Consider the following 22,393-nt stretch of genomic DNA (forward strand, 5'->3'; position numbering starts at 1 on the left):
AGGTTCACGTTAATGACTGGGATCGATTCGCTTTGCAGTTTACACATCCGGTCTGGAGCGGATACGAAAACGGTCCGCGCGCGCGCGTGCATTGTGTGAGTGGAAATGACCGGATGCGGTAGGCGGGCTCTAGACCAGATATGAGCCCTGAACAGCACACAGGGTGAAAGCTTTCCACAAGACAAGTACTGCGCGAAGCCTCCGCCTGGTGACGCGAGTTTAGCAAAAAGCTTATCTTTCTACAGGTAGCTTTAGCATCGTTAGCAAATGAACCCACATATATATAAGCCAACGTTAACTATTTAACAATGACACAAGTAAAGAAGCAGCTGGTTATGACCGTATGACCCAAAGCCTGCAGATGGAGAAGGTGAGCTAATGCTAGAATGCTACTGGGAGTCTGGAGTCAGTGGAGTGTTAGTTTAGTAGCCTGTTTAATTAGCCACATTCTAAACGTTAATGCTATCCTAGTTGCATAACCTATATCCAATCCATACATAGGCTAGCCGTCAAGACCACCTATTATATAAGTTCCAGTTTACTTTTAACTTTTCCCCTACACAATGGAATCCTGAGTGTTGATTTAACTCTGAGAGGGTACAAATGTTGCCACCGTTTGTTAAGATTTGTATGTGTACACTCACTACACTGTACAGTAACAGTACAGTAGGTGTCTATTTGGTGTTATATATGATTGTTTGTGAACCATGACAATGCCTTATTTGCTGTCCTTTTCAGGAGAGCAAGCTGTCTCCTGCTGTCCAGCCCTTCTTCCCTAAATTCCACAGGTCAGCAGTGTTGATTTCGTCGACTAATACTATGACAAAAAAATGTTCGACTACCTTTTTTCACTGACGAAAACTAAGCTATGGTGCTATGATGACTAAGACTAAATGTATTGACCATTTGTCAACAAATATAAAAACGACTAAAATGTAGTGGACAAGAGATCCAGTATAAGTCAATCGTATCATATTTAGTCGACTAACACTAAGACATTCCAGGTGACTAAAATGTGACTAAAACTATTCAAGATGACTAAAACTAAAATCAAAATTTGCTGTCAAATTCAACACTGCAGGTCAGATGATGTGATGGGACCAGTTAGGGGGGAGCTGGCCACAGCTTCATCATCATCATCATCACCGCCCCTTATGAGACTGCCAAATCCTTATCTCTCTGAGCAGTTTTCAAGACGGTATGTGGGGAAAATATTTGTTCGGTATGTAGTGGCGTCATTGTGATTCCTCGAACTTTGCGCCTGTTATTAGATTTTGATACGTTACTGGTAGGTATAGTGCAGTCACACTCGTGTTGTCTTCAGCATCCTTAGTCCCCTGACAGTTATAAGAAGTATTCGCCTCTAAACCAGTGGTTCCCAAACCTTTTCATGTCAAAGACCCCCAAATTGACACTAATTAGCCCACGGACCCCCATTTGAAGAGACATGCCAGAGACACCCATAAGAGAAGATTTATTTTATTTTATGGCTCTAGCAGTGATTTTTATATTGTAAAATCAATGTTAATTTAACTCTGACGGCTCCATTTGGTTCCATTTGTACACTCAGAGTTACAGACCCATAAGGGTCCATTTGGTTCCAAACTATCATTTAGCTGGGGACCCCCTGGAACTCCCTCAAGGACCCCTGGGGGTCCCCGGACCCCACTTTGGGAACCACTGTCGTAAACAACTAGGGGTGCAACAGTTAAAGGACCACTTCACCACTTTTCAACCTACCTTTATATAATTGGCCATCACTAATGTTCATGATAAAATGCCACAATATTTTTTCCTACTCGGTCTGTGTCTCATATGAGGGCTGTGGGCAGTACAGGAACCCGTCCACCAGTGACATCATCGATGGGGAATCCAAGCTATTAGAAACTGCAGGCTTTCTATTCCTGAAAGGTTGCAATATGATAATGGAAAAAAAATCTGAAAAAAAATCTGAAAATCTGTTGTCTGAACTGTCCACAGCCCTCCTATGAGACACAGACGGAGTAGAAAAGAATTGTGGTATTTTATCATGAACATTAGTGAGGACCAATTATATGAAGATAAGTTGAAAAGTGGTCCTTTAATTATAAAAAAATAAGAAAAATAACAGCCCTAGTGTACAGTAAACATCTGGCCTCTCCTATGTGTAGGAATGATGCGGTCGCTAACCCGAGGCAGAGGTCGTCAGCCACTGATGGAGTGCAGCAGGGTAGCGGAGGAGACCAGCCAAGCAAACATGGCTATAGCAACAGCCGCCGTGTTAGAGGGACGGCAGACGCCAGTGCTTACCCGTCCAAGGAGAACCGCTCCATACGAGATCCACAGTCAAAGGTGAGCAAGGTTTCCTTCCTGATTAGTGCAAACTAAGGACAGTGTTGAAGCCGGACCGTGGTAATCGGATTAATACGGTAGAATGGCATCTTTGTCCACAGACCCCAAAATACAACAGCGACTCTTTGTCTCAGGAGAGAAGGCATGGCAAGAGATCATTGGATGTGTCGAGAAGAGGTACATGCAACACACACACACACACACACACACACACACACACACACACACACACACACACACACACACACACGCTCTCTTACCAAATATCATGTATTAAGAGGACAATGCACCATAGGAGTAAGAGCACGGTGGTAACAAAAGTGTAGTTATATCGTTTTCATACCTTTTTTTTATTGCAAATTATATTTATCCAGCTACTAATTAACATTGCTGTTAATATTGTTATCCAGCTACTAATTAACATGCTTGTATGTGTATGAGTAAGTGACACATAAACCGCCCTATTGAATGTTGACTCTTTTACTATTATTTTGTGGAATGTACTGTAGATTGTCATGGACATCTTGTTTGTGCAAGCTTCTTGAGCTTGTAGATCTATTTTCAAAACAGCTATTTCTGTAAAGGTTTGAGAGACACCAGATCTGCCCCAAACTCTGTCGACCGACCCAAGTCGGCACAGACCGAATCGGCGGTGTTTGAGGTGAGGATGACTGATTTCCCTGAGTTGAGGGTCAGGGCAGGTTCCGGCAGTCCATTCGTTCCTGTTCAACAGAAAGCAGTCTGGGTTCCACTTCCGACTCTTCCCCGTCCCGAGTCCCCAAGTCCTGAAATTCAAAAGCCAGTTCAAAAGGTAGGTTTTCTGAAACGTAGAACAAGAAACGGTGTGCATGCTAAATGGGCACGCATTTTTCTGTTCAAGTGAGGTAAAGCGTAGAGCCTGACCAATGCTAGGTTTTTGGACAGTCTTAGATATACCACAGATATTTTGTCAAACTGCACCATTTTAGAATCAATTTGAAAACTTAGATTTCATTCAAGTTCCTATTTGAACAACAGATAAAAAAAACAAAAAATATACATACTTTCATATTTGAAAATAACATTTAACTTTAATTATACAATGAACAAGCAAACAAGTAAAGTTACATAGTTTAGCTCTATTCAAAAACGGACAAATTGGCGAACTACAATCTACACATTGCATTTTGACATCTTGTCAGATGTGCTATTTTATTACCATATGTATTTATTTTTCTTCACTATGTTCACATAATGACATGCCCAAAATAGCACATTTAAAGTGCTGCATAATTGCTTAAAAAAAAGGAAAATAATGGCCGATATGTTGGCCAGACATTGTATATCAGTCAGGCTTTAGTAAAGTGTAGTGTGTGACTCGTAACACTTTGCACTCCCCATGCATAGACAGTGACACTGCTCACCAGAACTGGACCTCCAGCAAAGCATGAACCCCATCAACGTGCCAGCGAGGCTAAGCCTGCTTCATCTACTGTCCCAGCAGGTAGGATCCAACTTCTGCCATCTGGGCTATTTATGACTGTTGGACAATGTCACTATCATTCATCCAAACAAGGCAAAGGTTTTAGAGCTTGTGACTAGTAATTTTTGAAAAATGATTGTATCACTATTTTTGGCATGTTCGTTAGCTAATATTAAGAATGTATCCATCTAGCATGTCTTGGTAAACAATGACGCCATTGAATCACATCTAAGCTAATAATAATAATAAATAAATAAAATAAAATTAATATTGTCTCTCCATTTCAATATACTGTCTGTATTTGTTTCAGTTGATTTGCATTAGAAATGTTGTGACTGGAAGATTTAGATGAATTCCTGAAACTAACCTTTACGTTTGATGTGAACAGGTCAGCCGGCAGGAGCTCCGAGTCCCACCGATGGCTCGGGACCAGTAGTCACTTCCTGGGCCAACGTTGCCTCTCAGCCTCCGAAAGCACCTCTGCCTAAAGAGAGAACTGTCAGCGGCAGCGCCTCCAAGGTACACCTTAAGTTCTTAAAGTCACTGTTCACATGTCCCACCATGGCATGGTTTAAGAGAGAGAAATCATCCCTGTTCAACTAATACATGTCGATTATTTTCATTTTAAATTGTCTCATATAAGCAGGGGTGCACATTAAATAAATAAAGTGAAATACAAACCTGCCTACCAATGATGTCACCCTTACAGGGCCATTTGGTTCTCTTTCTGTACACTCTTAAAGTGTTTGAGAATCACTGTTTTCTGTAGTCACTTGTAGATTTCAAATTACTTGGAAAAGACTCCTCACACACCCTTCACTTGTCAGAAGGAAGCGACGCAGGAAGAAGGCGTTTCGGAGAAGAAGAAGCAGCGGAGGAAGAAGAAGAAGAAGGGCAAGAGCGCAGGGGAAGACGGAGAGGTGGATCCAGAGGAGGCCGTGGCTCAGCAGGAGCCTCCCAAGTTCGAGGTCACCTTAATGCACCTTTTACTATGAGGACGTGTTTCACATGAGAGTAGCGTTTTGCCACAGAACCCACTGAATCCCGGAAAGCATCTTGCGTTGGCTATTCGAAAATAGCAGATCTACAAGCTCACAGTGCAGCACGAAGTGACGTGCTGTGAGCTTGTAGCACTATTTTTTTTAAAGCCAATTTGGGGATCCTTTGCAAGAAAACATTTGAGAACTACTGATTTAGAAGGCTTTTGTAGAATCGGGACTCAGGTTTTACCCTCTGTTCTTAGTGAAACGGATTTGAGTTGCAGCAACTGTACCGCCTTTTTCTCTCTAAACCACATTTTTCTTTTCTTGACATACATTGCCGATATACAAACTCACGATGCGTCTTGGAGATCTGCTATTTTTGGCTAATGTCCCCCCAGGATATGGATGCTGGGGTTCAAGTGGTTAACGACGCCATAAGTGATATTTCTTGGTTCAATTATTAAGCGTTGTATAGCTCTATAGAGAGAAACTGAAACTGATTTCTATGGATTTCTATTTCTTCAGCAACAGGGGTCTTCCTGTCTCTAGCTTAGCTCCTCAGTATTGTAAACAGAAAATACAAATTTTAGGTTGGGATTATTACCAACTTTATTTATCAAAATTGATATATATATGATGCAGGGTAAACAATTGAAATATAAATTGAAATAATATTGAATATTCACTATTGAAATAATAGTGATGACAAAGAAATTAGCAGACGAAAATAGAACTGGGACACTATAAAATTGAAGCCGGTAAACTTTCTCCTGGTTGGATGAAATTGGCAACCACCTGAAAATGTATTTTCTGTTTTATTAAAGATCTGGAGAGACTGGGAACAAATACTTTTATAGCAGTGACTATCAGAATATAGCGACAAAAAAGAGGAAAATGTTTTAACCATAAGCACTTGAACCCTAGCATTCCTATGCTGGGGCTGATCTACAAGCTCACAAAATGTGACGCCTTGTGAGCTTGTAGATTAGCTAAGAGATTTGCTCTAGAGGGAAATCTAGTCTATTCTATAGCCCTGGAGGACTCGGTCAACTAAGTGTAGTGCTTAACTCATTTTGACCTGAGATCAGATTCTAAAAATGACTTCTAAATCCTGACAGTTTTCTGAAAAATCTATGTTTCTATGTCAGTCGTTCTTCGATTTTAAAAAAATAGCAGATCTACAAGCTCATAGCGCGGCACGGTGCCGCGCTATGAGCTTGTAGATCTGCTATTTTTCAATAGCTAAAGCATAACATAATGCTAACACCAAAAGGGGTTCCCGCCCAAATTGGGTTAAGTACCGGTCCAATTTGAATCAAGATCTTCTGTTCCCAGGATGAAGAGGAGTTTCCAGGTTTGGCTGTTGCCAAAAAAGGCTTAGCCAGCAGCAATACAACAAAGCTATGCAATGAGGTATGGAGCAGCCATTCACTTCACACGTAAACCATATCATGCATTGATGGTATCCTGTCATACTTATTTACATATCGTACATATTGTCTGATCGCAATCATTTCAACTAATCACAATAATGTTTTCCCATAATCATTAGAATTGTTTTCCTAAAAACAGGTAGATGAAATCCACATAAATGTAATATTTGATAATTTCATGATCGTGACAGTCCTATCGACAGATCCGTCGATAGACAGTGTTGCAAATTCGGTGGGTCCTTAGACGCAATACATGGATAAAGGACACAGTTATGTCACCATCCAGAGGTGTTACTGTACTCAGTCAGTACTGTAACAGAATCCACGTTAAAAAAATAATCTCTGTAAAAATATAAATCCACGGTCACATTCATTTTGTATGTCCACATCCACGTAGAAATCGTCTGAGAAACATGATAAAACACACGGGTGCTGCCATTTTGACCAAATTATTTAGGGTCACTTATTTTGAGTGACCCTCAAAATAAGCATAGAAGAGCGAAGCTGAGGCGAGTAGCCGACCTACCTCCCTCCCTCTTGTCACAGCACACTGTGCACTGTACACACACACACACACACACACACACACCCCTACCTCTCACACAGCTACTTGTTACAGAGGAGTCACAAACTCACTTTCATTTGCGAGCCATGTTCACTATAGCGGAGAGTGAGGTTCAAAACGGGGCTAGCGTCTGCCTACAATGTTTAGTTTACTCATTGACGCAAACTACCACAGCGTAGCCTAATTTGCGATCTCGCCACGGGTCAGAAAGTACGTCATGGAAAAGGGGGCTGTGTGTGTGTGTGCGTGTGCTTGTGTGTACACAGACACCCCCAGGGAATGCTTCGTCGACCACTTGGGTCGACGAAGCATGTATATTCATGTATATGCCTAAAAATGTATATAATTTGATAACAAACAGTGCAAAATGTATTACGGTATATACGTTGCACTGTTGATGTTTGCATAATTCTTTGCAAATATTATAAGTTGTCAGATTTGGAATTGTTTATTTCTTTCAGATAGGCTACATTTTCTACTAACCACATGAGATGAAATGGGAGTTAAACGCTGCAATTTGTAAAAATGACAAAATATGACTCGTAGCGTTGTTGAAGTGGGACTCATAAAATAATTGTCCCTGGGTCCCGGGACCCATTAAAATGACACAATGTGTTTTTGTACAGCCAAGCCAAAGAGAAGGTGTTCAACCTCAGCAGGGTGACCACCAACACAAAGACAAGGCCACTGTAGGAAAGTCTCTGCCCACAGACACCACAAAGAAAGCACAGGTTTGTTTTTCTGTTGATTCCCACCTGTCACGTTGTAGACACTTCTGTGCTTTGTAATAGGCTTTAGGAGTGCAACAGTTAATTGATTTTAATGTAACTCTTGGAACAAATAAGAGAAACCTTTTCTTGTGACCACCACGCTCTCTCTGACTTGTGGTGCGTTCAAATCATATAAATAATAACGGTAATGGGTCGCACACACCAAGACTGCATTCTTTAGTTTGTATTTGTGCATAATGGAAGACAAACGTTTCGGCTATCCAGCCTTCATCAGTGTGGAACAAATAAGATACATGAACAATAATTAGCAGATATGCAAGCTCATAACAGATCAGTGGTTTTCAACCAGTGGTCCAGGGATCACCAGTGGTCCTTAGTCGAGGGGGTTTCAGGTGGTCCCCAGCTAAATTATACAGTTGGTAACCAAATTAAGATCTTTAACTCTTGAGAATGTCAAATGTGCATTTTTACACTCCCAATGGTTAAATTATTGTTAAAACATCTGTATTTCTTCTTTCTTGTGTAAGTCTACACATTAGAGAATGTAGAAGGATTATTATTTTGATCAACATTTGCCTGTTATCCCTCCTAATGGTACCACATCAATACAGCATGGAAATGTGGACAAAATCTTATCCAATGATAACAAAAAAAATATTTCATCACATGGTGGTCAGTGGCTCAAATTCCGAATATTTAATTGGCCTTGATATGAAAAGGGTTGAAAACCACTGTTGTAGAGGGGGGGGGGGGGGGGGGGGGGAGTTTAGTTGCAACTAGGAAAAGAGGGTTTATAGGTTTAATGGCATTAATTTTCATTTATTTTCATTTATTACACTGTTACACCCACACAAGTGTTCTGAAGCCTTTTGAGCTGCAATGAAAACAGCTCTTATCTCGCAGTCCACAGGCAAATCAGAGCACTTGTTTGAGCCTGAAAACCCCACACCACAGAAAATCTACTGAATGTTAAAAGTTCAGGTTTTTTGGGTGCAATTGAGCTCAGAAAACCTAAAAATATATATAATTAAGAACATTTTCAAAATCTTTTTTTTTATATGTCAATCCCTTTAACCATGTTGGTGCTTGACCTGTGATCTCCAGAAAGCTGAGAAGGCCAGTGGGAAGAAGAGCAAGGCTCCTGTCCAGCTGGATATTGGCAACATGTTGACGGTCCTAGAGAAGAAACAGCAGTCTCACAAAACCAAGCAAGAGGCCAAGCCAGTCACTCTCTCAGGTAAGGAGACTCCACTCCCTCTAGGGCAGGGGTTCCCAAACAGTGGGCCGGGGACCCATTTGTGGGACGCAGACACATTTTCATGGGTCCCTTTATTTTTTGTTTCCTACATTTTGTCTTTAATTATTATTTCAGTAATTTCATAAAGAAATCGGACAAATCTATGAATTTGTGAATTCTCTGAATCGAAAAAGTTAAAAATGAAATCGATAAGAACTATAATGGATAGTTAACAGCCCTAATCAGAAACTCTGAGCACATCTTGACTTCCCGTTGTCTTTGCAGTGGGTGGTGCCCTGCCTGCTGCGTGCCACAAGTCAGCGGCCATGCAGAAGAAGCTTCCCTGGCAGCAGGATAAGATCGCCCACAACCCGCTGGACTCCACCAGCCCCATGGTGAAGAAGGGCAAGCAGAGAGAGGTGCCCAAGGCCAAGAAACCCACCCCCCTTAAAAGGGTGAGTCCACTCACTTCACCACAGGGAACACTAGCGTCCCAATTCTGGGGCGAAGAGATTTAGTGTACTCCCAACTTTCCACCGTAGTCTGAAAACCCACCTCTTCAGACTCCATCTTAGCTCGTAGCACTTGCCGTTGCACTTGCCCTGGCCTCGACGTTCTTACAGGTATGCAAAGGCTCAGCTTATGTAATTTTGATAGCATAACATAGCACCCTATAGTGTATACGCATAGTTTCATTATATAGATATTTCACTGTTAGACGGATGTTAGTTTCTTAGCTTGCTTATGATTCTTTATGACTATTTCTATGTATCCGATGTATTACCATATGTTTTCTTGTTTACTGTAAGTCGCTCTCGATTAAGAATAGTCTGCTAAATCCTAAATTGTAGTGTAGAAGAGCATCGCTATTGGCATGTCATAATTAAATAGGCGAACATTTCTGCGAAACTAGGCAAAGTTATTGAGAGTGTAAAGTAACCATAATTATAAAGGACGATAAGAAAATAAGTAATAAATAAAGCCAGTAGCATGTTTGTTCAAGATGTGTGCGTAAAAACTGTCGCTGCTTCTCCAATGCCAAAACCAGCCAATCTACAAGCGTGCAACCTTGTAAATCAAAGATATTTGGTGGGGTAAAAAAGGGAGGGGAAAAGTACAGACCCCTGGGGGACCCTGATCAACACAATTATATAGGGTTTAAGTGGTTATGGCACTATTGTCACTTTATAAATGCTATATGAATAGACGCAGCCGTGTCAATCAGTCCTGAATCAGCACCTGATGTTTTTGCAATGTCGTGGTTACTTTTCAAGTTATTAAATTGACGATTAATTGTCGCACAAATAATTTCGATTAACGATTTAATTGTGTTTTTGGCATTTGAACATATGAATACAATTTTGATTTCTGTTTGTTTTTTAGGCTTCGTACAGGGCAGAGATGACAAATATATTAAATATACAAATACATTATTGACATTTAATAATTTTATACTTTTATTATGCTGTAATAATAATATGCTGTAATGTCACTTAGTGACGTGTTGTAGATCTGCTATTTCTGCTGTTTGGAAAATGTATGAATGTTTTTCAATGTGTAAAACGATTACCGGTATGTCAAATAATTGCGATTAGGCAATTGTGTAATAATTGTGACAGGCCTAAGCTGTTGGTGGCTTCATGTTTTGTCAGGTCATTCTGAAAGAGAGAGAGGAGAGGAAACAGAACCGCTTGCTGGAGGAACGAGGACTGCTTCCTGGTCAAGAGGAACCCAGACCTGCCGAGCAGCACACTGCGACAGAGGAGCTGACCAGTGATACTGGTCAGCCCCAGCACACTGCGACAGAGGAGGAGTGTGACCCCAGTGATACTGGTCAGCCCCAGCACACTGCGACAGAGGAGCAGTGTGACCCCAGTGATACTGGTCAGCCCCGGCAACACTTTCAATATGACGTCCCTGTTTTGGGCATTACAGGCCATCATGTCATTACAGGCCAACATTTCCTAAAGATTTTAAATAGTCTGGGAATCGAAAAGGTTCCCAGATGGATCCCTGGGTTCCTACTGGATCCCAATCCGATCTGTGCCACGTATCCAGAATGGAATCCGATTTGTTTAAATAAACCTAAACACAAATGCAGCATGCTAGGCAAAATCAGAGAACATTAGCAAACCCCCACAAGAACAGGCACATATTCAAGACCGTTAATGAGATTAACTTGAGTCATGCAAACTTGAAACATACAACTTGAATGCATTTTCACATTAAAGCCATAGAACATTGAATCAGATTTGAGCTATGCAACATTGAATTCTAGTTTACTTCAGAGCCAGGCACACGATGATTTCAGTTCAACATTCATTACACGTTTTGAGCAATACAGTGTTCTGGTCTTTGGAATGTCAAATAAGAGCACTATTTACCTATAATGTGCTGTTTTTACTGTTGCTACACTTAAAAATGTAAAATAACTGTGAACCCATAGTCACATTCTTCATAGCTATGTAGGTATTTGGCATAAAAATTGAGGTATGATATTTGTTATCACACAGCCCCAGAAAGTTCAAAAAATAATTATAATAATAATACAAAAAAGGTAATTCAAAATGTACATGTCATTTTTATAATGGACTATTTACTTATTGGGCTGAACCCTTTGTTTGCAACTCATTGTAACTCAATGAGTTGCATTGGTGTGGTTGACTTTAAAAACCGTCTCGTCTCGAGTCTCGACCCTTTGGTGTGGTTTGGGGTTTATTGTCAACCCCTGTCTTGAACCTATGCCAGACTCTGGTCAAAAGGTGGAGGCTGGGGTAGTGTCTGTGAAGCAAATGGAAGCTGAGCTATTTTGTCGCAGAGAGACATATTTAAATGGATCGCCTTGTTGAGGGAATGAGGTGTGATTGGAGAATCGAAGTGTGACATAATGATCAGCTGAGATGTGAATGAGGCATGGGAAACTAGGCTGATTGATACAATCAGCCGACTATCAGCTGATTACAGCTGAGCGTGCAAGACTGCTGTGTCAACGGTAGGTCGGTCCAAAAGATCGTCTCAGATTTGGCTGGATTTGACTGCAGTGTAATAGATTAGGGACCTTGGTGATCTTGAGCAAGACACTGAACCTCCAACTGCTGGAGAAAGAGACGCTATATCAATGCAGTCCATTTACCAAAGTATAAAATGGGGATGAACTGCCTAACGTTGAAGCAGCAATCTACTCTTCATGCATACACAGTAAGCAGCTGTTGTTTTGCCATGTTCAGATAAAGACACACCTTTGATAAGTGTCTGTTTGCGTTTGCTTACTCAAATTCAGATGAGATCAGCAGTCCTACGGGTCCAGAAGATGAGCCAGAGGGTCATCTTGAGAGCAATCAAACGGAGCAACCGAGAGAGGCAGAGGAGGAGGAGGAGGAGGAGGTTGGAGGAGAGCAAACAAACACTCAGGCACCACCGCCTGTCCTCAAAAATGCGCCCAAAATCCACAGCAGGAAGTTCAGAGAGTAAGGCTGTGTGTCTGAAATCGCATGCTAGACTGTAGACTGTTGTTCATCATTGAATGTTTGAACTATCGTGTTGAACTACTCAGACATGCCAATCAACATGGTATTGAACTACCCGCAATGTTACCACCCCATTTGGTGGCCAGCAGAAGTACTACATACAAATATTCTGGTTTCATCATTGTGTATTAGCATTTTCATGAAACTGCACAAATTAGGAGACACCTGACGTGATAGTGCTGGCGTAATAGAATTGGTGTCATAGACTGGCCGAGATCCAAATAGTGTTGATTTCGTTGACAAAAAATGTTCGTCGACTACCTTTTTTCACTGACAAACTAAATAAAAACTAAGCCATGATGACTAAAACTATGACTATATATACTGACAATTTCGTCAACGAATAAAAACGAGACAAAATGTTTAGGGAGGGACTAGCGGAGAAGAGATCGTTTTATGTTTGGTTGCGCTCAGGTGTTGAGCGCTGCAACGCGTTGTGAGCTTGTAGACTATTTTCAGTATGCAACCAAGTGTACAATCAGGCATCACAAAGTCATCAAGGCCCGCCAAAATTAATTTTAGTCGCAAAAAATCAGCTGTACATTTAGTACAATGAGACTAACACATTTCGGTGAGTAAATATATACCAAATTACATTTTATACAAAAGACTACGACTAAAACTAAATCAAAATTTGCTGTCAAAATCAACACTGGATCCAAACGAAGCCACAGCTTTATTAGACCCTGTCCTTTTTTCCTCTCTTTTCTTTTTCTTTTTGCATTTTCAGTTACTGTAGCCAGGTGCTGAGCAGAGACGTGGACGAGTGCGTGACGACCCTGCTGAAGGAGCTGGTTCGCTTCCAGGACCGTCTGTACCAGAAGGACCCCATGAAGGCCCGCATGAAGAGACGGCTGGTGATGGGCCTCCGCGAGGTCCTCAAACACCTCAAGCTCCGGAAGGTCAAGTGCGTCGTCATCTCGCCAAACTGCGAGCGCAGTCAGTCCAAAGGTACGCCGGCCCCTCAACAAGCTGTGGTCTCGTCGTGTTCTCAGTAGTAGTACCTCTCCGTAGGTTAAGGTACGCCGGCCCCTCAACAAGCTGTGGTCTCGTCCTGTTCTCAGTAGTAGTACCTCTCCGTAGGTTCAGTCAGTCCAAAGGTACGCCGGCCCCTCAACAAGCTGTGGTCTCGTCGTGTTCTCAGTAGTAGTACCTCTCCGTAGGTCCAAAGGTACGCCGGCCCCTCGACAAGCTGTGGTCTCGTCGTGTTCTCAGTAGTAGTACCTCTCCGTAGGTTCTTTGCCTCAACAAGCTGTGGTCTCGTGTTCTCAGTAGTAGTACCTCTCCGTAGGTTCCTCAACAAGCTGTGGTCTCGTCGTGTTCTCAGTAGTAGTACCTCTCCGTAGGTTAAGGTACGCCGGCCCCTCAACAAGCTGTGGTCTCGTCGTGTTCTCAGTAGTAGTACCTCTCCGTAGGTTAAGGTACGCCGGCCCCTCAACAAGCTGTGGTCTCGTCGTGTTCTCAGTAGTAGTACCTCTCCGTAGGAGGTACGCCGGCCCCTCAACAAGCTGTGGTCTCGTCGTGTTCTCAGTAGTAGTACCTCTCCGTAGGAGGTACGCCGGCCCCTCAACAAGCTGTGGTCTCGTCGTGTTCTCAGTAGTAGTACCTCTCCGTAGGTTCTGGCCCCTCAACAAGCTGTGTTCTCGTCGTGTTCTCAGTAGTAGTACCTCTCCGTAGGTTCTAACCCTCAACAAGCTGTGGTCTCGTCGTGTTCTCAGTAGTAGTACCTCTCCGTAGGTTCTAACCCTCAACAAGCTGTGTTCTCGTCGTGTTCTCAGTAGTAGTACCTCTCCGTAGGTTCTGGCCCCTCAACAAGCTGTGGTCTCGTCGTGTTCTCAGTAGTAGTACCTCTCCGTAGGTTCTGGCCCCTCAACAAGCTGTGGTCTCGTCGTGTTCTCAGTAGTAGTACCTCTCCGTAGGTTCTGGCCCCTCAACAAGCTGTGGTCTCGTCGTGTTCTCAGTAGTAGTACCTCTCCGTAGGTTCTTTGCCAAGTAGGGATAACTATTAGGATTTTATTTATTCCAATTCTTATCGATTCTCCCCTTTTTGGTTCCCGAAATGGTAAAAATGAATAAAACGTCAAATGCTTCGATAACAAATATCTTTTATGATTCTTTTAACTTTTAGTGCTGCATGATTCTTGCTCAAATGTAAATCTCGATTTTCCTCCACGGTCACGATTCTCATTTTCTCCATGAAAATATTTGTCTACTACTACATTAAAAATGTGGCACCAGTCCTGTAGCCAACTACTGTGGCCTTAAACAGACAACATCAAAGGGCTTGACTTAAACCTCTCTTAAAAAACTAAACAAAAAAGAGTAACTAAAGTGAATGGACCATGATAAGTTTGGTGTTTGCAGTGGTGGAAAGTAACTAAGTACATTTACTTAAGTACTGTACTTAAGTAAATTTACTTTTACTTCTACTCCACTACATTTCAGAGACAAATATTGTACTTTTACTCCAAAACTTTAGTTACTTTGTAGATTTTAATTATTATCATTACAAAACATGCAGTAACCACTTCAGCCCTATATACATTTCGACCATTTGAAAATAGCCGATCTACAAGCTCACAATGTGATGTGACGCATTGTGCATTGTGCGCTTGTCAGATCAGCTATTTTCTAAAGTTTTATATACATTTCAAAACTTGAAATGGGCCATTCTGCAGTATTTTTACTTTTGCTACTTTAAGTATATTGATGCCAAAAGTACATTTTGAATTCCGGACTTTTACTTGTAATGGAGCGTTTCTATAATTGCAGCATTGATACTTTTAAGTAAAACATTTGAGTGTTTTCTTTCCACCACTGGTTTGTTTGTGGTGTTTCCAGGCGGTCTGGACGAGGCTCTCCACAACATCATCAACACGTGTCGGGAGCAGGGTGTTCCGTTCGTCTTTGCTCTGTCCAGAAAGGCCCTGGGCCGCTGCGTCAACAAGGCTGTGCCCGTCAGCCTGGTGGGCATCTTCAATTATGATGGCGCGCAGGTCAGTGTCATGTCTTTTTGTCAACTGTGTGCTTTAAAAGGTGCAATCCTGGGGCGCTTTGCTGCCCTAGCGGTCCAGGCGCATGCCACATATAGGATCTGTGCCTGTTCGAGTCCCGTTCACGACGACCTTTGCTGCATGTCTCTCCCCGTCTCTTCCTCCCTCTTTCCTGTCCATCTTCACTGTGACTATATCTACATAAATGCAAATGCATGTCTAGTCTGTACGTCTGTCTGTACGTACGTGTGTGTGTACGGCTGTAATTCACGTAACTCGAGAACCGTTCGCCCCTACGACTTGAAATTCGACACGCGCGTTCCACACCCCCACAGGGAGTGCAGTGCCTGGTGTCGGTCGGGCACTGCAACAACCACGGTTGTCCAGAACCGCCACAAAAGGCCTCTGCCCGGGATCTGTACAGGGCCCCTGCCCAGGGTCCATATATGGAGCTGGCCTGTTATGATATCACAAATATGTTCTGACATCTGCATAGACTCCAAATTTGGGCATGCCTGAGACAAAGAACTCCATATATGGGCATAGAGCTGGCCTGTTCTGACATCACAACACTTCATATTTGGGCATGCCTGACACAGAACTCCAAATAAGTTATGTGTAAGACAAATGATCATCATTTGTCTTACCTGCTGCGTCCTAATAAAGTATTGGCACTCTAGCTAAAATGGTAAATGGTGCATTTATATAGCGCCTTTATTCAAGGCGCTTTACATAGATTGTGCATTACATTCACACACACATTCATACACCGATTGCGGCGGAAGCCATGCAAGGTACCAACCAGCACATCGGGAGCAATTTGGGGTTCAGTGTCTTGCCCAAGGCCACTTCGACATGTAGCCAGGAGGAGCCGGGATTCGAACCGCCGACCCATGGATCATTGGACGACCTGCTCTACCTCTTGAGCCACAGTCGCCTAGCTAGTAGCTATTGGCGTGTGTGGCCACTTGCTTGTTTTTTCAAGATTCCCTCCATAAAAGGGACACAGACAGATGGGTGGAACAGGTTCTCTGACACGAGTACAATGTGTATTGAGGTGGGGCATGGATCTCCAACTTCCATCGTTACCGACCCGGTGCTCTACAGTCGGGCACCGGTCTATATATCAATAAAGGCAAAAATGCCCCTCGTGTGAAGTGAGGGGAGCCCACTGTGGTTGCCACGTGACATGACGCCACAGGGAGGGCATGCTTAAAAGCAAACATTAAAAGTTCATAGACTTGGCTGCCAAATGACGTCACGGCAAGTCATACGGCCCTGCTCTAGTCTTAATTACATTCATTAATATGCATTGGTCTACGATGCTTATAGCTTCAAATCATTATTTAAAACTTTAGCTATTGAAACATTTTCACTCATATCTGTCCTTCTGGGGGGGTCCCTCTGGAACAACATATTTTCAGATGGGGGTTGGCGGCCAATTACATATATTTTTGGGGTCCTCCTTGACATGAAATAGTTTGAGAACCACTGATATCGAAACATAGGTTTTTTCAGAAAACCGTCAAGATTTGTAGAATCTGGTCTCAGGTCTAAATGGTGTTAACAGGACTTTTACCACAAGATGATTGAGCTGTCGTCAGAGGCCAGGAGGGCCTACGAGGTGATGGTGGAGAACGTGATGCTAGCAGGAGACCAGGAGGGAGAGGACCTCACGGAACGCCATGACACGGAGGCTGATCCTGACACATCTGAAGAACCAGAGTACAGTAAGTCGCTGCTCACGTCAGCCACTTTGTCGAAACATGGACGTGAACATTAAAATAAAAATAAAAACTTCAGTCTTTCGAAAGTCTTTTAATTATTCTGGACTAGTTTGTAGGCCTTTATTTGGATAGGGGTGTAGATGGACAGGAAGCTGTGGGTACAGGGGGAGAAAGAAATTTAACACGGGTTGGACCCGTCACACGGCCTGAATGATCATTATCATATCGATAAATATGAACATTCCATACCAACAGACCATGCATGCCCTGAATGTACAGATAAAGGGTGCAGTTTCACGGCTCAGCAGAGATATATGACTGGCACGGTACGGGTGCAGTTTCACGGCTCCTACTCGCTCAACCTCTCATTCATAATGAATTACTAGGTGACGTCTAAGGCCGTAACACAGCAAGCAGCATACCAAACAGAAGTCTTCCCTTCGGTTCTGTGTTCAAAACGGCAGTACTGATGTTTTTGAGTGGTGTAAACCACTCCTACAACTGGCTTTGTTAGTTTACATGTCTGTCTGTCTGTGCTCAAAAAATGAGCACGGTTGCTATGGTCACCCAGTTCACACGGGTGTGATTTCATTACGTCAGACATTACGTCAGACCACAGCTGATCAGTCTATATAAGACCTTACACCACTCAGTTCACACGGGTGTGATTTTTTGTTTTTTGAGTGGTGTAAACCACTCCAACAACTGGCTTTGTACCCGTGTCTGTTCGTACCAAAAAAAATGTACCCGTGTCTGTTCGTACCAAAATAAATGTACCCGTGTCTGTTCGTACCAACAAAAATCACACCCGTGTGAACTGAGTGGTGTAAGGTATTATATAGCCTGATCAGCTGTGTTCTGACGTAATGTCTGACGTAATGAAATCAGCATCAACCAATCAGCATCAACCATGCTCATTGTTTTTGCACAGACAGACTAACAAAGCCAGTTGTAGGAGTGGTTTACACCACTCAAAAATAAGCATGGTTGCTATGGTCACCCAGTTCACACGGGTGTGATTTAATTACGTCAGACATTACGTCAGACCACAGCTGATCAGTCTATATAAGACCTTACACCACTCAGTTCACACGGGTGTGATTTTTTTACATTAAACCTGCCGGTACCGGTAACCGTACCGGCAACGGTACCGGTAACGGTACCGGTGGTGTAAACCACTCCTACAACTGGCTTTGTTAGTTTACGTGTCTGTCCGTGTCCGTGTCTGTCCGTACAAAAAATTAGCATGGTTGCTATGGTCACCCAGTTCACACGGGTGTGATTTCATTACGTCAGACCACAGCTGATCAGTCTATCTAAGACCTTACACCACTCAGTTCACACTTCACACGGGTGTGATTTATTTATTTATTTAAAGAATGCTTAGTTTTCACTGTTGCTAGTGCTACCCTTTTTTAGCAAAAGGCCAATGCACACCTCAGTAGGCTAGTGACAAGTGCGTAGGGCAATAGAGCATATATTTAAAAGGGTATCTTTGAAAAACAAAGGTCCCGCACACTGTCAGACCGTCTGACTGACACACTGTAAGACCGTCTGACCGACACACTGTCAGACCGTCTGACCGACACACTGTCAGACCGTCTGACACACTGTCAGACCGTCTGACACACTGTCAGACCGTCTGACCGACACACTGTCAGACCGTCTGACCGACAATAATTGTCAACAGACGATTGTCTGTCCTGATGAAAATCTAATCGACCGAAACATCGACCTAATAAAGAGCAACATTTTGGCAAGTCAGTGTCTGACAGTGTGCGGGACCTTTTTCTTTGTTTTTCAAAGATACCCTTTTTAAGCTAGTGCTACCCTTTAAAATATGAAATCCTTTGAATTGCCTTATCAAATAAAAATGTCATATTTTTCAGTTGATTTATAAACAACATAAGGTTTATGTTTTATTCCTCCTCTAGTAACACTTTGGAAGACGATGCTGGAGAAGGAATGTGACAACGAGTCCACTTTGGACCACTTTGAGGAGCAGTTGAGCTCAATGCGCTTGGCGAGCGACGGAACGGAACAGAGTGACGAATGTGAGCAGAGTTGACAGTGGATGACGCCTGTGCCTAAACAAATTGACTCACGCCCATCACCAGCCCAGGAATGAAATACTTGACATGATAGCCAGGGTTCGATTTGTAAGAAAAGGCCTATATTATACGTTTTCTTATGACAAATAGCTGATCTACAGTACAAGCTCGTGAAGTGTTGTGAGCTTGTAGTTGTGTAGCTTGTTGCTATTTTTTTCTAACCCTGCTTGACCTGAGAGCACACAAGTATAAGTACGCACTCATCTAATTGCCTGTGGAGATGGAGAGATCTGAGTTCTACTGGGACCAATACAATCACATCAAGTGTGATCTCTTAACCATGGTGTCCCTATGTTGGACATGTCTTTACATGCAAACATGTTCGCCTATCATTTTCTTTTTTTATATATATATATATATATATCATTTTTCAAAATATTTGAAAATGGAGCATGAGTGGTTAATGTGAGTTAAACCCTAGAGATGTAACAATGCACTATGAAATGAACGATTTTAGTATACATTACGAATATCCGGAACCATTCTTTCAATTGATTCTTTCAAGAAATCAAATGTGAATAATAGGTTCTCACATGGATTATTTGATTAAGGTTCTCAGTCGACTGTCTTCAGTCATTTGGATTCCACCAGTATTCATTTTGTTGACTAAGCTAAGATTTAGTCGACTAAGGTGAAAAAATCGGATGACTAAATAGGACTAAAACTAAATGGTGTGTTTCTGCGTTATTCAAAAGACTAAGACTAAATCAGAATTTGCTGTCAAAATTAACACTGGATTCCACAGAAGCCAGCAAATATGGAAGGATAATGTGCAGAAAAAATAGCTGCTCTACAAGCTCTCAATGCGTCGCAGACACAATGACAGCTTGTAGATGGGCTATTTTCGTTTTTTATTTTAAGATTAGAGCATTTGAAGTGGTAAAACTAGCAATATGTTAATTCTAAGCATCTTCCATAAAATCTCAAAGCCTCAATCATTCACCTCGTTGTAGAACAGCAGAAACAAAATTACTGAAACATCACAAATGTATATATTGTGTTAATTATTTAAGAAACGGCATTAGTGCCGGGGCTTCTTTCACATCGTTTCATAAACCCGCGACGTGGCCATACAAACTTCCTCGTGAGTTTTTATTTTGCTTTAATCCATGGGTTCTCGTTAACCCAGTGTTGTGTATCGATTCGTGAGTTGAGTGAAATCGTTGCATCCCTCGTTGACCCCGATATCTGTTGAGGATTCCTGTGTGATGGAGGGAGAGGGATGTGCCACCAGATGTGCCTAGAATATTAGCTACAATCATATAAAGACTGCATGATTATGGGGGGATGATTTTTGAGATTGTGAATTATGGTGGTCTTTCGACTTCATCCCCAGAGCTCCAGTGCAAAGTTACTATATTTACCCAGGGTATCTGGGCTAAGCTCAAGAACTTGTTTCCAGCCAGGCCCTGCTCATAGAACATTTCATGGTAGTGGTTCAATGCCTTGCTCAAGGGCACTTCAGCGGTGGTAATTTTAACGTGTCGGACCGCTGATTCGAACTGGCGACCTTCCGGTATCAAGACCGCTCCGCAATCCGTTCGGCCACCAGTGTGTGCTTTCTCTCTTGATATGGAAATACTAATGGCAATAATAGTGGATGAGACCTCAATGTATGTACAGTCTGTAATTTATGAGTATTTTCTCCTTTTTCGTCAATCATCAACATCAAATGTTAGAGTTTAAAGTACCGATATACAAATTGTGTTTTGCACTGGAAATAGAATATCTATCTAGACATTCTGATTGTATTACAGTGTAGCAAAGTAGAGCCGATTATTTTCTTTTGTTTCCTGCTGCTCTTACAGGACACATTTATAATCTTTTGACTTGACAAATGTGAATTTGACTGTGAATTTATGTGCTTTTGAATGATGGTATTAATTTGTAACACATTTACGCTCCTGAATTAATAAACATTTGTCATAAACTCAAGTAAATAGCAAGACGTCTGGTGTTGAATTGACTCACCGAGGCCTTTTCAGGGTTTATATAGCTCCACACTTTCTAGAGTTAAATTTACACTTTGAAAATGTTCAACATTTAACACTATACCAACTCACGAGTTCCTTAACGTCTTTACCAGAGTTTCAAGTAATACTTAACCCATTAAGACCGGGAAAGCAGCTGTGTCACTTTAGATTTTAACCATTATTTTATGCTTTGCCGGTTATTCAAATACCATCGACTCCTCCTGCAAGCTCAGAAAGCTGAGCAGCATCGCCAGTGCACAGGCCCAAACTACTACGGGCATCCCATGCAAAGTGTAACATCATTGCCATCATGTGGCCATAATGTGTCGGAGCAGTTTTTGGGAGCAGCGACAACGGCTTCACGTCGGGTACCCGAAAACTACATTGAGGAAGCTCTCCAGTCTCCATCATGTGCCATCCGTCAACCTCTGTTCATGCAAAGGTGAACAGGCTTTCAATTAGCTGATGTCATTGTCCACCCCTGTGCTGTATTCGTGTGGTGGGGGCTCAGACTCAGAGTGCGTCCACTAAGGAAAGTAGGCTTTAATTACACAAGCAGCCGCCTTTGTATTGGTGAGTAGGTAAAACGTTCTTAATATTTTCGCTACAGAGGAGATGCTGGTCTGCATTTCATGCGACGCCAGGAAGAACACTTCCATGTCCTAAATGCATGCATGGCTATTATTGACAAGACAAGAGCTACATCAATCCCCAATCCTGTGTCCCGGACACCCAAGCGCAGCCTCTCACTCTGTTCCACATGCTGCCCTCCATATACCCCCGCTAAGGTGAGTGACTTTGAAAGCGGGGATTGAAAAAGAAAATCCTCTTTATCCTAAAGCCTATCTCACAGAATTTCCCCGCCCCCTAAATACGCCCCCTTTCGGGGTTAGTGGTGATAGCGTGACGTCACTCCATAGACGCTACATGTTAACAGAGGTTATTTAAGAAGTCTACAACTTTTGTTTTCTCAAGGTAAGGTTTGTTCTATCTGCTCGACCTGATTTACCATCTTGTTTGCTTCATAATAATATTGGTCTGTCACATTTTTACATTAGAAAATGTACTTAGATTCTCCAGAGAAAAAAACGTGTAAATGCCCATGTTAAAGTCACCACTATTTACCGGAAGTGGGCGTGAAAAACGGGCTGTGAGATAGGCCTAGGGCTCCAATAGAATAGAGGTTATACACAAAGTGAGTGGCAAATTGAGTTTAACGTCGTTTAATTAATACAATCAGATGGGACGTTTCTGTTTTGGATGTATCATGGGCTGCAAGGCCAGAAAGTCGTTTTTTGCTACTCAGTATAGGCGTTCCTG

General features: G+C 42.3%; 1 protein-coding gene across 3 annotated transcripts; it reads left to right on the plus strand.

Annotated features, from left to right (window-relative positions):
- Positions 1 to 127: 127 nt before the first annotated feature.
- On the plus strand, positions 128 to 21,024 carry LOC306933887 (uncharacterized protein). 3 transcript variants are annotated; one of them, XM_079516253.1, is made up of 20 exons: positions 129 to 370; positions 739 to 788; positions 1,082 to 1,198; positions 2,151 to 2,331; positions 2,433 to 2,508; positions 2,916 to 3,142; positions 3,718 to 3,814; positions 4,182 to 4,312; positions 4,621 to 4,761; positions 6,112 to 6,189; positions 7,401 to 7,505; positions 8,610 to 8,742; positions 9,028 to 9,197; positions 10,395 to 10,509; positions 10,555 to 10,626; positions 12,023 to 12,209; positions 13,000 to 13,220; positions 15,111 to 15,265; positions 16,833 to 16,992; positions 18,924 to 21,024. In XM_079516253.1, exons 1-20 carry the CDS (start codon positions 344 to 346, stop codon positions 19,055 to 19,057), a joined length of 2,577 nt encoding a protein of 858 aa, XP_079372379.1. In that variant the 5' UTR covers positions 129 to 343; the 3' UTR covers positions 19,058 to 21,024. The 3 variants fall into 3 exon arrangements, with proteins under 3 accessions (XP_079372378.1, XP_079372379.1, XP_079372377.1); XM_079516252.1 differs by having other exon boundaries at positions 128 to 370; positions 4,624 to 4,761; positions 10,395 to 10,626; XM_079516251.1 differs by having other exon boundaries at positions 130 to 370; positions 10,395 to 10,626.
- The last annotated feature ends 1,369 nt before the right edge of the window (positions 21,025 to 22,393 follow it).

This window comes from Electrona antarctica (genome assembly GCF_951216825.1).
Source record: "Electrona antarctica genome assembly, chromosome: 12".
NCBI classification, from domain to species: Eukaryota; Metazoa; Chordata; class Actinopteri; order Myctophiformes; family Myctophidae; genus Electrona; species Electrona antarctica.

Coding starts and splice junctions, on each gene's coding strand:
- LOC306933887 (XM_079516251.1), top strand. CDS start 344: ATGACCCAAAGCCTGCAGATGGAGAAG. Junction 3,143..3,717: donor TTCAAAAGCCAGTTCAAAAG/GTAGGTTTTCTG, acceptor CCCCATGCATAG/ACAGTGACACTGCTCACCAG. Junction 3,815..4,181: donor TTCATCTACTGTCCCAGCAG/GTAGGATCCAAC, acceptor TGATGTGAACAG/GTCAGCCGGCAGGAGCTCCG.